Raw genomic sequence first — 17415 nt, 5'->3', positions numbered from 1 at the left:
AGCCGCGCCGTGTCTTTTTAATATACAGCTAACGTGTACAAGTAAAACTAAGTAGCTGTTAAAGTACCATAACAACTATTAGCTGCAGCAATACAGAACAGGCCTACAGCGAAGCAATATCATAGGCACAATCAACAACAACAACAACAACAACAACAACAACAAAGCCTAAGTCCCAAACAATATCATAGGCACAATCAAGCAGCATATATAAAAAAGCTATCTCAGTCATGTACTTTTCATCATTAGACAGTTTTGAGGTTAATGTGGCAGAGCTTTCGTTTTTAATCTTCTGTTACCATGTGTTGCTTTCAATGCCTTGAAAGGTTCAGTATAAACGAACATGTACCAGGCTAAGGAAAAAATAAAAGAACAGCAGACAGTAATCACCCACTAGTAAAGCCACATAAAACGAGGAACGTGTCATATATAAGGAGTTTTATAATTCTGGAAGCACAAAGCATAGAGACAACTAGGTGTACAGTTAGCTTACGAACAGGTTGCTGTATTAATTGGACCACATACATAACCAGCACCAGTAAAAGGCATCACGCCCAATCCTACTACATAACCAGCACCGGTAAAAGACATAACTGGAAAATCTTATTTCGGCTGGAACGTAGCCCACAGGCAACAATTTCAGTGCTTATTTTCAAGTGTTGACAACTCTTTGCAGTAAGGAACATATGGAGTGATGGACCGATAGCCAGTTCCAAGAGTGCAGAGATGACACACTTCCTTGCTGTCCATGTTATATGATATCAGCTCCCGGTTAAAGTGCTGAAGATATACCAAATTTTGATCTGGATGGATTGCAACCACTTCGAAGCCATTGATCGTTTGGCCAAACAGCTTCAAAAAGCTTACAGTGTCCTTCAGGACCCATTCTTCTGTATCATAGTCCTCAAGAACCCATATGAACAATTTATTATTCTGCTGTTCTGGGGAGATTTCATGATGACCCAGGTCAGCATGGTAAATCAAATGCAAACGACCTTGAGACTGGCCAACATAATCAGAACACGGCCGGAACTCATCGCCCTCCTGAAAGGGCACAGGGATGATCTTCCTTGTGTTGCCTTCCACGTCCATCACAGCTATCTGATCCCCCTTATACAAGACCGCATACAGCATGCCATTAGCATATGCGATGCCTAAGCCAAGTGCCATGCGAAGGTCACCCCAGTCACTTCTGACAGGACTCCACACCCCAGATTTAGACGAGTAGATGTGCACTGGTATCATGTCCCACCTGATCTGGACCAAATGGAAGTGGGAAGAGGCAGCCCGATCGAAAACCAAATAGGCGAACGACAGCCATTTCATGTCAGGGTCGGGCACAACGACCCATTGCTCAGTCGCAGGGTTGGACACAATATAGCTCTTGCTAAGTGATTCGCCTGATCCCTGGAAACAGCCAAAGAGGAGGAGGCCATTGCAGTCATCCAAGACAAAGATGTTCACAATCCCCGGCAGCTCAGTCAGGAACGGGAAGCAATGGTCCACAGGACGCGGGGGTCTCCCTAACATGTCGATGAAATGCACACAGACTTGGTGTCGCAAGTTGTCGTTGTCGCTTCCATCACTACTGCTGTCTTCACCATCTCCATCATCACTGTCATTGTCGTCGCCACCTCCATCGTCACCGCTCTTGTCTTCACCATCTCCATTGGCACTCTGGCTATCGTCGCCGCCTCCATCACTGCCGCTGTCTTCACCATCTCCGTTATCACTGTCGGAGTTTTTGCCACCTCTACCACTGCCACTGTCTTCGCCGTCTCCATCACTGTCAAAGTTGTCGCTGCCTCCATCACTGCCGATGTCTTCGCCATCGTCTCCACTGTCACTGTCGGAGTCGTCGACGCAGCTGTTGACAATGAAGAAGAACCCTTCTAGGGTCTGGGGTAGCTTCTTGCGGTTGAGGGGGTCAGTGATGAGGTCGCGCCAGGCCTTAGAGACGCACTTGCAGCGGCAGAGTGACTTAAACGGAACGCGGGAGAGGATCTCCACCAGGGTGTCGTCAGGGAGGCTGGCCACCGCGGCCGCGCTCCTCTTGGAGCAGTCCATGCCACCGCGACCAATCTGCGAACCGGCGGATCGGAGACGGGGAATTTGAATGAAGAGTATGTGCTTGCGAGAGAGAGAGAGAGAATTTTGCATCGAGGAGGCAAGCGGAACGTACCAGCCGCCGGAGATGGTCGGAATCGACGACGGCGCAGCTGGCCGGTGCCGAGGAAGCAAAAGCGGCCGAGGATTTGGGGAATTTCTAAGAACCCTAGCGCCTCCTGCTAGCCCCGTGGAGTGGAGTGGAAGAGACGCCGGACGGTGGAGGCCTATGGATGGGCATATCTAACTATTTGTCACTTTTATTGTGGCTCCGTTTGCCAACTTTATCATGCCAATTACAAAATTATCCGAGAAAACAGTAATCTTACTAATATTTTGCCATTTTCGCTGACATGGCACGCCACTTCAGCGTGCCAGCATGGAACTTGACGTCCCCGTCTGCCCAGCTAAACGGCGCTAGCAGCTCGGAACCCAGTTATCAGTACCTTCTTCTTGCGCGTGAGGAAGCAGTCGAGGGTGCCGGCCCAGGTGTTGCGCTTGGTGAGGAAGCTCCTGAGGTTGAAGAGCTTCTTGACGGTGGCCGAGATGGAGGAGTGCTCGAACTCCGACGTCGGGTATGGCCCCGACGGCCTATGCAGCACGGTCCCGGGCTCGATCCACGGCGACACGAGCAGCGCCGGGACGCGGACTTCGAGACGGTCGAAGCCAAAGAAGAAAGGCGCGGCGCTGACGATGCCGTCGGGGCTAGGCACGACGCCGGCGCCGCGCGGGCGTGGGCACGTGGTCATAGAACCCGCCGTGCTCGTCGTAGGTGACGACGAGGAGCGTCTCCTCCCACTGCGGCCCCGACCGCAACGCCTCGTACACCTCCTTGACGAACCGCTGGCCTTCGGCCACGTCATGGGACGGGTGGTCGTCGTTCCCCGGGAGGATCTCCAGGTCGAAGTAGCGCTGCTCCACGACGACGTAGCTGGGCAGCTTTCCCTCCCGGCAATGACGCCGGAAGTCGAGGTCGAAGGCGTGGAAACTGCCTGCGTACTTGAGCTGCCGGAGGTTCCGGTAGAAGAGCGTTGACGGCGAGTACTGGTAGTAGATGCCGAAGGAGACGAAGCCCTCGTCGTGGAGCGCGTCGAAGATGGTCCACTGCGGAAGCCCCGCCACTAGCGCCTTGGTGTCGTTGCTGACGAGGCCGTGGGAGGTGGCGGAGTGCACGAACAGCCGGTTGGGCTACGTCAACGCCGGGTTCGACGCGAACCACCGATCGCACACGGCGAACTCCTTCACCAGCTCGCGGTACACGGGCACGGCGTTGGGGCGGAACCCGCTCATGACGGTGCCGGACATGCCGGCTTTCTCCTTCTCCGCCTGCTGCGCGAAGCCGGTCATGGGCGGCGCTAGCAGTGAGTAGCAGAGAGGGGAGCTAACGGGCAAGCTGCGTGGAGGAGGCGAACGAGCTGATCGAAGCATACAACGGCAGGCTCGCGGCGAGGGTGGACGGCAGCGTGGAGGAGGGGGAGCTGGTTGGTCAGCGGAGACGGAGGCGTTAACTTCCACGCTGGCGCGCTGATATGGCATGACACGTCAACGAAAATGGCAAAATATTAGTCTGGTTACTGTTTTCTCGGGTAATTTTGTAATTGACACGATAAAGTTGGCAAACGGAGAGGCAGCCACCATAAGAGTGGCAAATAGTTAGATATCCCTCTGGACGGAGGGACACCGAACAAGCAAGTGGGCGGTTTTCCTTTACAAAATGAACTTTTGGTCTGGGCCTAGTGCATTAACTGATGGGCTGCAGATCTTCCAATCCTCTCGTCTTTCCGGCCCTATTCTTTTTAAATTGTTGGTTCTAATATTAGAGCACATATTATTTTAATATTTTGCACAAAGAAACCAAACATGTAACTTATACAATTCTTCCATGTGACGTTTTCTTCTTGATACAACAATACTGTATGAAACAGAAGTGAGAAGTGCAGCTTTAACATGTGAGCCAACCGGGTCGCACGGCACGGCACGGACACGGGCACGGGGTTGGGCACGACACGTGAGGTACGGCACTATCGAGCACGGTGGCTTAGCCGTGCCGTGCCTGTTAGTGCCGCCGTGCCGAAGCTGCGGCCCAGGCACGGCCCTATGGAGGCTGTGCCAGGCACGACGACCCACAATGCTCGTGCCGACCCTGGCCCGCCACGATGCCGCGCGTCGTCGCGCCAAGCAGCCGCGCGCCCGGCGACGATGCCATGTCGTCGCCGCGCCACACAGCCGCGCGCCCGCTATGCCACCGCACCACGTAGCTTAGCGTCCACGACGTCGCGACGCCACGCCGCAGACCTCGCGCAGACGTTGTCACCTAGGCCACCGTTGCAGATCTTGTCGAGCTGGGGAGCAGAGGGGGCGCCGAGCAAGGTAGACGATGGTGGGGTGGCCGGGGTGGAGGAAGGGGAGGGCGGAGGGGGTTGGGTGCAGCAGTGCATTACCGCTTCTCGGGAGAGGTCGCGAGGAGATGCCACGGATAGAGGTGCAAGGTGTCGAGGAGATGCCGCGGGGAACAGGTAGTCGCGAGTGGTGGCCTACGGACTGGAGTGCAGAGCGGCGGCCTGGGGACTGAGGAGTCAAGAGGTTTCTTTTATATCTAGGGTTTGTCTAAATCCAACGCTTATAAAAGCATACAACATATCCAACGGTTGACAACAATCGGGCCAGCATCGTGCCGGCCCATTAACTGTGCCGTGCTCATGCCGGCACTGCAGGCTGGACCTGCGGCCCAGGCATGGCACTAGATCATGCCCGTGCCGGCACGGGCACTATGGGCTCCGTGCCTGGGCCGTGCTAGTGTCGTGCTTTTTCAGGCCATGCCCAGGCCGGTCCATCGTGCTTGGCCCATTTGGCCATCTATAGCTGACCCGGCCTAGAGCATCTCCAAGAGACATTCTAAATTTCATGTTCCATATCTTCATTTAGCTATCTACTTCATAAAAATTCTTTCTCCATAATCCAACATATTCCAACAGACTGGTTATATCTCTAAGAGAAAGGAATGGAATTTGGAGCAATGCAACGTGGCACTAACTGTCAGCCTCACATACACCAGGATAGCAAGGTATGCCGGCTAGCCAAATTTAGCCGCCAAGGCTTGCAGGATAGCATGTCAAATATGATAGCAATTGTATTGGCTAGTCTGTTAGAGGCCCGTTTTCTAGAGTTTTAACTAAAAATAGTAATAGCAAGTTAGATAGTAATTCTCTTGACAATTGCAGTTAGCTTTGCTGTTTCCATTCGTGAACATTCAGCACTAATTATAACACTGCACAAGGCTGTGCAATTGAGGAGTGGGAGAGTTTGCAAGTGCATCATCGAAATCAGCCCATAGGTGGTGCAATTCCTAAACCAACAAAGTAATTAAACTATACCTTGGCATGCTAAAACTATTTCAGAATAGTATGTCTGAGTCTGAATAAGGAGAACAATTGCAGACTTAGAATGATTCAGAGAATGGCATGATAAGAAACACCTATGGCAGTTATCGACAGACTTGTATAATTGTTCCCACTTTATACGTCTTTCAGACTTTCACTCTGCAGGTTAAATGCCTTCTCACAAAACTATCGGCATGTTCGCTGGCTGGTTTAGGCTGGCTGATGCTGGTTTGTTATGAGAGAAAAACACTGTTGGCTGGCTGGTTTGGGCTGGCTGAAACCAACGAGCGAACAGGTATATAGCATGCCACAACTTCATAGCTGCCTAATTCATTAATTCCTAGTAATACTCTGCCGGTTGCCGTGGCGATAACGGGCCGCGGCGGCTAGTGCCACTCCAGGCCGCCGAGCGTGACGGATCCCATCCCCTCCCACATGTCGTCCGTCCAGCCGACCTCTTCCCCGTCCACGCCCTCCATGTCGCCGTGCCACCACCCGCCCCCGCTCGCGTCTGCCACCAAAACAAACCACCGCGTCAGGTTGCTGTTTGCTCACCGATCCACCGGCCGTTAAGAGTTCGGGAGAAGTAATCGATCTTACAGTGGTTGTACAGAGCGCGGCCGCCCTCACCGCCGCGGGTGGGCCTCGCGCGCCCCCGCCAGCTCGCCGGCCGCGGCCTCGGGTCGTCGCCGAGCACCACCACGCGTCTGGCCTTGGCGTCGCTCCCGTGCTCGTCGCCGCCTGGATAGACCGATATTGTCATCATCGAGTGAAAGACTGACATTCTGAGCGAAATGCAAGACGAGCATGGCTGGACGCGCACCAAGGGGGCTCTTCCGCTTACTCCTGGGTTCGCGGCGGCTCTCCGCCCCGGTCTCCTGGACGTCCAGCCGGGCCTCGCCTGGACCCCCGAAGTCGAGGTCGCCGTCTTCCCCTGCCTCCTCGTGGCCGGCTTGCGCTCTCGCCCCTGGGGCTGAACTGTGGAACCGCTTGAAGACCGCGGCGCTCAAAGCGCCGCCAACGCCGCCGCCCCCGTCCTTCCCCGCGGAGCCCACCGAGGAGAACGCGCTCGGTTTCTCCTTAATGATCGCCTTGGTAACTCTGACAATCTCCCGCTTCGGCGGCTCCGGCGGACAGATCGGCGCCTCTATCACCCCCTCCAGCGGCGGCACCACATCGACAACCCTGAAGCACGAAAAGGGGAACGCAAGGGACACAGATTGAAGAACTGGCCCCGAAGGGGGGGAAATTGGGATGGATGCGAATCAGACGATGATATACCTGGGCTTGAAGAGAAAGGATTTGAGCGTGGTCTGCCCATCGGCCGACCGGATCCCGCTCGGGTAATTCTTCCGGTGCTGCTGCCGCTTCATCCTATTTCCTTCGTTTCCTTCTGGTTCCCCGACACAGGCACACACGCTTTTGGGCTTTGGCTCGTCTTTTCCTCTCCCACTTGGGCACTCCGCTACCGAAATATTTTGCCGCCAAGATCCTTTAAATTTCAAGGCTCTCCCGCCACGTTTTTTAGCCACAACTGCGGTCTTGGCCTCCCAAACCTGTCGGAGTGTCGGCTGAATCACCTCCACGCGATTCCTACAAGGTACTTATTACTAAATCATACACTTATCTTAAGATAATGTAGAAGCAAAACTTCAAGGACTCCAAGAGAGTGGTAGTGGGCCTATTCGCTGGTTGGTTTAACAAGTGGAGTATCGGGCCAGCGCTGGTGGTCATCCTCCTGCTTGTCTCCGTGGTGCAGCTGCTGTTCATACTCTGGCTGTACCGGAGGCTCCTGAACCAAAACTTACTCTGGCTGTACCGGAGGCTCCTGAACCAAAACTAGACATGTGGGTTCAGGAGTCCTTGAAGTTTTGCAAGATAGTTTTAGTTCAGGAGCCTCCGGTACAGCCAGAGTATGAACAGCAGCTGCACCACGGAGACAAGCAGGAGGATGACCACCAGCGCTGGCCCGATACTCCACTTGTTATTCGACCCGCGCTTCCTCTGCCGATGGCGCCGCCGAGATGCCATCCTGCGCAAGTGCCGCATTGAGTCGACGAGCCGAGCGCGCAGGGTGTCCGTGTCAGTGTCGACCCACACTGCGGAGTACACCTTTGCCGCCTGTTGAGAATCGTCGGCCTTGGCGTCGATGGAGCATGGCGCGTCCTTGTGGGTACGGTCATGTTTCACCGCCTCATTCATTGAGTGTTTCCTTACCGTGGTGGCTTCTGCCTTTCTCATGGCTGCTTCCGTGATATCAATGGGATGAGACGTAGGCTCCGCTGTTGTCTGTTGGTTGCTGCAGGCTAAACCGGCAAGCAATCTGCAAGGCCCTGAATCACAGTTCGTTGTACTAGCACCGATTGCTTTGGATTCCTCATGAGTTAGCTTGACTGACGAACTGATATTGCCATCCTCCATCTGATTTCCATTCTTGTCAACAGCATGAGTAGGGTCAAGAGCATCAGAAACTTCTCCCTCTTTTTCCCACATCTGTTGTTTGCTGTGTATTAAACTTGAAGCCAGATCTCGAGTGGGTTCAGTGACAAAGACTGTATGAGATGCTTCTTGGATGAAACTGCTACCAGTGACACCAGCAGATTTCTCGGGTCCTCCTTTGTCTGATGGATTTTTTGGCATTGGAGATTTGGAGTTGCATTTGTGCTTCCATTTGCAGAAGTTGCAGTCTGGCCTTTAATGTGTTTCTGACTTATTATATCTGATGAATAGATGCTAGCTGCAGCGTTATCAGCAAAATCATCTTTTCCTTTATTGGAAGCCATCACTTGCCTTGGATGAACTAGGTTAATATCTTTAGTGACAGTAACATCAGCAGTGGTGCCTTCACCTTTCTTGGATGTGTGTTCCTTCCTTCGGATACTACTGAAGTTAAAATCTTGACCAATTTCAGTATTGTCGATTGCTCGAGACCCTTGTCGGACCAAGTTATGACCAATTGGGGCAGCAGATTTGGTAAGAGTAGCATATCCATCAGTGCTAGGTTCAGAAGAAACGTCCTTTGCTGTTTTGGACTCTGTTTGCCTGGGAAAAGCCGACGTCACTATGTTATCATGACAGATTTCATCATTGGTTATTGTTTCAGACTCATGACTTGTAGCTTTTGACAATGAACCAGGATCATTATGATAATCAGCCACAACACAACCAACTTTTGCTGCAGATGCTGTAGCTCTTGTTGGATTAGAAGGAAGTGGCACAACTGAATCTGCTCTGTCCTCAACCTCATCATCTTCAGGGGCAACTTCTGCTAGCTTATGCAAGCGATGATGAGTGAGCCCCAGCATGCTCCCGACACTCCTACCCGATACAATTTCTTCAGCCCTGGTAGTTCCTTCCTTCAATACTTTTGAGTCAAAGAATCCTCTGATTTCTAGATAACTGGTACCTGAAGATGAAACTGAAATATCATCAACATTATCAGGATCTGCTTCATTCTCTCTGACACTGAGGTTATCTTCATCACTCACATTGCTCTCAAAGATATAAGGACTCCTATTATAGTATATGTAGCTGGAACCAGTGGAGTACCCATGAACTTCTTTGATGTCCTTAATCACAGGCCAGTCTGGACCGTCAACCAAGCACCTTTTCAGCAGCTCAACTGTGCTCGTGAAATTCAGTGATCGAAGCTTGGAAGCATGTGCCTGTTACGACCGGCACCCATTATACAAGGTGTAGGCCCATGTTATGGCAAGTGGAGCCGGCCCAGGGGCTACGCGGTACTGTAGCGCGTGAAGATTAGATTGGTTTGGTTCGTTAGGAAAAAGATACGTCAAATTGATTTGGTTAGATATGTCTTTAAGGGTAAGTCAGTCATCTGTACAAAAAAAGAACCCTGTATCAGTTATAATCAAGCAGAAACAAGAATTGTTTCCGGCTTCCTGAAGGGAGCCGGGATTTCCTAACCCTAGCCGCCTCCTGCTGTGTCGTGTGAACAGTGCCGCCGCTACTGTAGCACCGCGGGAATTCTAGGGCTGCAGCAGCAGCCGCCGCGCTCTCGCCGGTGTCGAGAGTACAGACCACGTCATCCTCTCTTCCACCCCTATAACCGGTAGGGCATCTAGTCCTATCAGTGCCTCAATCCATCTGGGCATGTCCCGCAAGTCATGATCAAAGATGTGCACTGTTTGTAATCCGTCTACATTCTCCACTCTCCAGCATAGGGCAGTGGCACATGTTGATATCTTCAAGGGAAGACAGGTTTGATATCCTCTTCAAATTAGGAGTGTTCCAAACGATCAATTCCCTCAGTGTAGCAATGTCATCCACAGCCTCAAGGCTTGCCATATCTGCTATGTGTTGCTTGGTCAGGGATGTCACATGTCTGAGGCCAACAGGAAGATTTTGCAGCTTGGGGCAGCTCTCAAGCTGAAGTTCCTGCAGAGATGGAAATGCCTCTGGCTCAATGTCTGTCCATGTCTGGAGCTTCTGCAGCCCTTGGAGGTGCAGGTTTTCCAGCTTCGGAAATGGAACCTGATGTGGATGTTCGGTGCCTGTGAACTCTGCACCTATATCCTTCAGAGCTACAGAGTCTGCTATGTACAAGGATCTTAGTTCTGGCAAACGGCCTAATGGAGGAAAAGACTGGCAGAAGTTGTACCCAATGATGTCTAGATCATGGAGATTTGGCAGGAAGGTCACTGATAGCCATCTTGGGAACCTTGTCCCAAAGTAGTTTACAAGCTTCAGTGACTCCAGGCATAGTGGCGGATTCATCTCTTCGAAGATATCCTCAATCTTTCTGACCAATTCCGGTGTTTGAAGTGACCTGACAGTGCTGCTGCACGACAGCTCGAGCTCCCTGAGGCCTTTCTTGGCATCAAGTAACATCTCAGTTGCCTCGGATCGATTAGCAGCCTTCTCAAGCTTCTGTATGTGCAGCGTTCTCAGCTGAGATAAGTTCTTGAGCTCATCCAGAGGCTACCCACTCCTATCCTGAGCAGCACGCGCCTCTTTGCTCGTCACGGTGAAGCAGCAGAGTGATGTGATGCTTCTCAGATGGCCTACTCTGAATGCCGCGTCATTGATCACTGTGCGGGCAAGGTCAAGGTCCCTGAGTCCTCTCAGATGCTCTATCCCTTTTGGCAGCGCGTGCAGTGTCTTGCACCCTCTTAGCAGAAGGAATTTCAGGGTCCACAGGTTGCCTATGGATTCTGGAATTGCCTGAATCCTTGCGTGAGACAGATTCAGGAACCTCAGATAAACAAGATTGCCCAGGTTCTCTGGAATGAGCTCGACTGCTGTTTCACTGAGATCCAATACTTTAAGATGTTGCAATCTTGTAAAGATGCTTCCTTCAATTGTAAGTGGGTTCTTTTGAAGAAGCAGCGTTCTTACCCTTTCTAACTTGAGAATCTTCTCAGGTATCGCAGCCAGGTTTCTTCCCGGGAGTGAAACACGTCATGGTGCGAAGGCGGCATCGCTGTCGACCAACAGTCGGTACGAGTCGCCGGTCAACTCCTCACCATGTGCGAGCAGCTGCGCCAGAGCTCGCAGCATGTCGTGCATGGTGCACCACGCGGCGCCACCATGTTCATCTTCCTCTGCCGGCTGGAGAAGGTGCCTTGTGATGAGCTCATCGTAGTACTCCTCGGCCACCTCCTCGACACTGGCGTCGGCTCTGATCTGCACGAAGCCTTCAGCTATCCACAGCTGCACGAGCACGCGCCTATCCATGGTGAGGTCAGAGGGGAACAACGAGCAGTACAGGAAGCATTGCTTGAGGTGGCACGGCAAGTCGTCGTAGCACAGGTACAGCGGCTTCATGGCATCCTCCGCGAGCCCCTTCACCAACCACGCCGTACTGGCGAGCACCTCGCCCCACTCTTGGGCGGTCGCATCCCGTGTCCTCAGGACGCCGGCAACAGCCTTGATCGCCAATGGCACGCCGCCGCACTTATCAGCGATCCCCTCACCCACGCCCTTCAGTTCGCCCGCCGTGGCCTCGTCAACTATAGAGGCCGCCGTGCGAAGCAGCAGCCAGCCATCGTCGATGTCCAGCTTCTTGACGCGGTGGACGTGGCCGGCGCCCATCTCCCGAGCAATGCTGCCGTGCCGCGCCGTGATCACCACCTTGCTGCCGCGTCCAGCAGCGCGCTTGAGCGGTCTCCTCAGCACGTCTTCCCACACCCCGCCGTACCGCACGTCGTCCAGCACGAGCAAGAACCTCTTCTCCTCCACCAGCCTGACCAGCGTCCTCTCGAGGTCGGCGAAGCTCTCGCCGCCCGTTGTGTCGCCGCCGAACGAGTCGATGACCAGGGAGAGCAGGGCGGCCTCGTTGTACTCTCTGGGAATGCACACCCATGACCTCGCCCCAAAGCCGCGCCGTATCCTCTCGCTGCCGTACACCTTCTTGGCGAGCGTGGTTTTGCCGATTCCGTCGGGGCCGATAATGGCGACGATCGTGCAGCCGGTTCTCCCGTCCGTCTCTGTCAGCTGTCGGACGAGCCCGGCCGCGTCGTCCTCGATCCTTGAGCCAACGATGTCGGTGTCAGAAGCCCGGGTCCTCTCCGGTTTTTGGAGCCTATGTGCCGTGCGCACGGGCGCTGAGACCGTCTCCAACGGCGCAGGCAAATGGTCACCCAAACGCAAAATACGTTATCTATAGTATTTTACGTCCCAAAATCGCGCTCCAACGGAGGACGCGTCTAAAGCAGGCATTTTGGGTACCTGGCGAATCGGAAGGCAAAAACGAGTCAGCTCTCTCGACGACGCAAAAGCATAGCAGAGAGGGGGAGCTGAGGGGGGCTTCGGCGTGAGCTCCGTCCACCCCGCCGCCGCACCGGCGCCTCTAGGAGCGGTGCAAGTGGGAGTCCTCCTCGGGCTCCGGGGGCAGCTTCTTCTCCTCCTCCACCGACGAGCCTGAGCTGCGCCACATCCTCGCGGAGGCCCGCACGTCCTCGCCCTCTTCCTCTCCGCCACGCCGCCCGCCACTCCTCCTTCCTCTGCTTCAAGCCTCGCGCCCTCGCCGCCACCGGCACCGGCACCGGAGCAGCCGCGGCGCCCCCCGTCCGGATCTACGTTGAGGTAGTCGCCGGGGTTGTACTTGTGCGGGTAGCTCCCCGGGAGGTAGAACCCGCGGGCGCCTGGCAGCGCCGCCGTGAGCAGCGTGGCCGCCGCGCCGGCGAGGAGGAGGAGCGCGCCGGCGAGGGGGAGGAAGCGGGGGCGGTGGTGTGTTGCTCGTGGTCTGTTGGAGAAGGCAGACTTTTGGGTCCGTGACCTTTTCACTGTAGCTGACATATACCGTTGAATGGGTATGGTATTTGGGTTGTCTTCGTTGGAGACAGAGAGTAATGATCGCCGAGGGATGAACGGAGCTGAAGCCGATGCAATGTCCAAGAGATGGAGATATACTAGAGCTGGCCTGTCACGACAGAGGGTACGTACTCATTGAAAATGCAACTTGTACAACGAGTGAGAGTCCCCGAGACCCAAATGCAACTGGGCGACGTACGCGCTGTACTGCTGTAGTGATGAGATGATCTGATGGGTTAGTTGCTACTGTCGATGGTTTGGGTTTAATTAAGATGAACGAAGTGCTGGCCGGCGCTGACTAGGATAGCCTTTTGGGGGTAAGCAAGGGTCGGTGTCGCGAGGACGATGGGATGGGACGGGCACGCACCTTTGGGGAGGAAGTGGCTGGCGTCCCGGGAGGCCACGGCGACATCCGAGGGGCGTACGGCCGCCGTACCGGATGGGTACATCGTGGACTTTTTCTTTTTTGGGTGGGAATGGGAGGAGGAGGAAGAAGCAAGCGCCCGTAGTAGAGGAGGAAGCCGAATGATGTCGCGAGCAGTGGCGTGGCGGTGGCGGAGGCGTCACCGCGTCAGCAGAGGCCCTCGACGCGGTTAAAGATGGCAACGGGGCCCCGATACCCGATACCCGACGGGTATTTGATTCATTAGGGGACGGGGATGTGATCATATCTTTACCCGCGGGCATCTAAATGGGCAAGAATCCATACCCGACGGGTATAGCGGGTGCGGAAACGTTCCCTGTTTACCCGTCCCCGTTACCCGTTGGGGAACCCGAATATTTGAGCTGTTATGCGAGTATTAGGCCCAAAGAGGTATTTTGGTCCAAATTTGAACAGTCATATATATAGTTTGTGTGTTCTTGGAACCCTCGTTCAATTTTTCCTCACCATCTCCGTCAACAGCACAAGCACGCCTGTCTCACGAGCGCTCGTGCCCCTCGCTTCCTCAGTTCGGTCTCTCTGCCACCTTTGCTCGTCCTCCTCGCAACCTCGCTCCTTCTCCTCGGCATCTCCGAGACTCCGACACTTATACCCGGATGAAAAAGAAACGTCTCCGATTGCAAAGCTGCGACCCCAAGTGTCCTTGTTTATCGGGTATGCAGTACCCGTCGGGTATCTGTTACCCGACCGATACCCGACGGGTACGGGGATGGGCAAGAATTTATACCCGAGACAGTTAATGGGGATGGGGACGGGATAAATTTTCCGTAACGGGAAAGAGAATGTTCCGACGATACCCGACAGGGTATATACCTGTTGCCATCCTTAGACGCGGTCACGCAGGCGGCAGGCAGCAGCAGAGGCCGTTGCCTTGGTCTCTCGCGGCCAAGAAGCCTCGTCCGATTGGGCCGGGAGCCAATCCGTGCCGCGGGCGGGCCGGTAATGCCGCGCCATGTATTTTTGCGAGGGAATTCCTTTTGCGAGTTGGGATGGGAGCGCGGCCCAGCGCGGGCGTGTGGCCTCGCGGGAGTTGGCTCGGTTCAGGCGCGGCGCGGCCCAAGTGCCGTGCGTACACATCGCAAGTTTGCAACTGGGCCTGGGGGCTTTTGCGCTTCGTAGGTTGTAGCAGACGAGCGAAAACCGGCGGATGAGGTAGGGAACCGTTGACGGCCGGTTGCGTGCCGGACTGCCTGCCCTGCATCCTATATCAAAAGAAACAAAATGACAAGGATCAAAAGAAATTGAGCATCAATCAACACAATAGAAGCAGCATGCTCACGGGGTTGCTCGCCCTTGTGTTGGCTAATATATTCTTTCTTCTTTCTTCTTTGGCTCGCTATCGTTCCGTGCAAACGAAAGAGACATATAGCGTTGCACCATTCAGTAGTATTTGTGGCTAAGAAAATTTATTCGCGAACCCAATATTAACGTGGATCCTAGAACGGGACAGCAGAGGAACATGGAACAACCGCTCCTTTCCTGAACTCGTCCTGTTCGCTCGGTCATAAACGATCGTAAATTTTCAATCAAAATATTATTTTTCTCTTACACCAAACCAGCCAGCAATAATAATCCAACAAGATGTAGGTAAAGCGAGCGAGCATGCAGTACCGTTACTCTACCACCTTGTCACGTACTCTCCCGGCCACAACAGCATCCATCCATGATTGACGATTCCATGCCATTTTGATTCCGAAGGCGGAGAGTGCAGAATAATTCACGCAAGTACGACGCGACGTGGACGTGCTTTCACAGGCCGTGACTGGCCGAGTGGAGTCGCCGTCCCGGCAATAGAAAAGCACCCGACTTGAAGCACGATAAGGGCCTAAAAAAATCTAGTGGCCTGTGGCTCTTGGGCACGCAAGCGTAACGGAAATGGGGCCACAGCCAGTCAGGCACCGGCACGAGGAGCACGGGAAGCTGGAAAAAGAGAGAGGCGTGACACGAACAGCTCCCGCTGGTTCGGTGCAGTACGTGGAAAGAGATCGCACGACGGCACGACGAGGCTGTGCGCCTGTGGCCCCGATCGAAAGAAAAAGGCCACCGTGCGTGGCGCCGGGCCGTGCGTCGGTGTGGACGCAATCGCAAAGGCCACAAGTTATTGCTAATCAATATACGGAGTACAGTATCATAAAAATAAAGGCAAGGGCCAGAGTGTGAGAGAGAGAGGGGGGCCGGCCACTAGCAAAAGCGAGGCCCGCTGTTGTTGTCTGGGTGTGGCGGCATTTTCTTTTCTTTTCCGGCAACGGGCGGGGAAGTAGATTTTTCCTGGGGCTGGGGTTTCCGTTCCGTGCGTCCGCGGCCCTGCGCCGCACGTGAATGCTGTCGTGGGAGTGGGACGGCGGCGTTTCCCGTGCGGAAGGGGACAGCAGTGGGCAGAGGAGCTTTGAGGGTCCGGGGCGGTGCCGAGTGCCGACGGCGAGCCACGTCCGCGCGTGCGTCCAAACTCGAAGCGGCAGGTCGAAACGGAAGGAGTACTCTTCTCCACAAGCAACGAGAGCATACGCAGCGGTTCCATAATACCTCTCCTATTCTCATAAAACTATTATATTAAAGATAACTATATTTTTTTTTTCTCCAACGGTTTCCCAATATCTCTCTTTTTTTTTAGCCACCAATATTTCTCTCATCTTCCGTCAAAGAAAGGGAAAGACACATGTCGGAGTTTCGAGTTACCACTGACAAGTAAATTTCTAATATTACGCATCTAGCTCGGATGATGTGCTTAAAGGGCACGAGGTTTATACTGGTTCGGACAGAATATCCCTACATCTAGTTCGTTGCTGCTGCTCGTGTTACTAGCACTGAAAGTTCGTAGTATGGGTTACAAACGGACGAGGAAGAGACATGTCCCAAGTCTCTGGTGGAAAAAGTGAACAGGTGCCGAGAGCTCGGTTGCTACTCGACCGTGTGTTCGGGTTCGATGGGTTCGTGATGGTTCGATCAGATCTAGCCTGAATCGATGTGATATGTTGCGATGCTCCTGATGGGACGCCCTAATTTCCCTTTTATAGACCAAGAGAAAGCATGTGTTACAGCAGAGAAAAAAGAAGAACGAGAGAGAGCCGAAGGCCTTCAGGATCGTCGGGTCCTTCTCTTTCTTGCGGGTCCCGCCGATCCTGTAGATGTCAACAGGGATGGCTTCGCGTCATGGTCCTGTCCGTCACTAACGCCATGCGCAGGCGTCATATGCCGGTCATGGCGCTCCACTCCGTCCTAGCGAACGTCGTGGTGAACTGACGCGTCCGTCGGTGTTCATACGGGGGTTAGGCAGAACAACATTGGTACGCTCGACGTTGTTCTTGATGTGAATCCTCCGGTATGGCCTGTCAAGGCCTCGGGTTACATCGGGGTGGGCCGGTCTCTTCCCTGGTGTTAGAGCTTTGACTCAGACCCATACGCTTGGACCTAGAGTGGTTGGCGGCAGTATGGGTCTTCATCGGGTGAAGCAGAGCCCGCGGCCTCGGGGTCGGGTGAGGCGGAGTCCACCCCTAGAGACCAGGCGAGGCGAAGCATAAACCCAAGGGTCAAACGAGGCGGAGTCCTCCTCTAGAGGCCGAGCAAGGCGGAGCACAAACCCAAGGGTCGGGCGAGGCGGAGCCATAGCCTCGGCGTTGGGCGAGGTGGAGCGAAGACCTAAAGGTCGGGCGAGGCGGAGCCCACGGCCTCGGGGTCGGGCAAGGCGAAGCGCAGACCCAAGGGTCACACAAGGCGGAGCGCAGGCCCAAGGATCGAACGAGGCAGAGCACAGACCCAAGGTCGGGCAAGGCAGAACGTAGACCCAGAGGCCGGAAGAAGCGGAGCTTGCGCGCCGGGGGTTGGTTGGAGCTGTAGTCACACTCTTGACTGCTTGGATGAGTCAATGTTGATGGTCATTAGCTCCTCCTCTTCAGGTATCCTAGTATTGGTCCTCGACAGTAGCCCCCGAGCCTGCGGAGGAGTAGAAAACTCCTTCGGAGGTTTTTCCAAGCGGGAGGACTTTGATGGCCTTGGCCTTCTTTTGTCACCCATGGCGTGACCTAGGGACGGTGATTCCCTTTGATCGAGATCGGACCCCTCGGGGGTATAGCCGTGAGGTTTGGTGGGTCGAAAAAGGTCCTTCCCTGATTTCGACCCCTTCAGGGGTCTATCGTTCTACGACCGTGCGTTTGGTCTTCTTGCGAGCCCAACTTTCCTCGATCCCCGCATGTAGCGGTGGTTCGGTCAAGGGTT

At 54.3% G+C, this 17415-nt stretch overlaps 2 protein-coding genes and 2 pseudogenes across 2 annotated transcripts; all 4 read right to left on the bottom strand.

Annotated features, from left to right (window-relative positions):
- Positions 1–403: 403 nt before the first annotated feature.
- LOC136484585 (uncharacterized) lies at positions 404–2315 on the bottom strand. The gene is made up of 2 exons (XM_066481631.1): positions 2183–2315; positions 404–2082 (listed from the first exon to the last, which is right to left on the bottom strand). Exon 2 carries the CDS (start codon positions 2065–2067, stop codon positions 640–642), a length of 1428 nt encoding a protein of 475 aa, XP_066337728.1. The 5' UTR covers positions 2068–2082; positions 2183–2315; the 3' UTR covers positions 404–639.
- Positions 2316–2513: 198 nt separating this feature from the next.
- Positions 2514–3453, bottom strand: LOC136457253 (non-specific phospholipase C4-like; annotated as a pseudogene).
- A 2056-nt stretch (positions 3454–5509) lies between these two features.
- Positions 5510–6876, bottom strand: LOC136484569 (uncharacterized). The gene is made up of 4 exons (XM_066481630.1): positions 6768–6876; positions 6310–6671; positions 6087–6227; positions 5510–5997 (listed from the first exon to the last, which is right to left on the bottom strand). The coding sequence occupies exons 1-4, from the start codon at positions 6857–6859 to the stop codon at positions 5873–5875; spliced, it is 720 nt and encodes a 239-aa protein (XP_066337727.1). The 5' UTR covers positions 6860–6876; the 3' UTR covers positions 5510–5872.
- Positions 6877–7370: 494 nt separating this feature from the next.
- Positions 7371–12746, bottom strand: LOC136457245 (uncharacterized; annotated as a pseudogene).
- Positions 12747–17415: the final 4669 nt, after the last annotated feature.

The sequence above is a fragment of the Miscanthus floridulus genome, chromosome 1 (genome assembly GCF_019320115.1).
Source record: "Miscanthus floridulus cultivar M001 chromosome 1, ASM1932011v1, whole genome shotgun sequence".
Lineage (NCBI taxonomy): Eukaryota > Viridiplantae > Streptophyta > Magnoliopsida > Poales > Poaceae > Miscanthus > Miscanthus floridulus.
The sequence above is the reverse complement of the archived record's forward strand: the minus strand, read 5'-3'. Positions and strand labels throughout refer to the sequence as shown.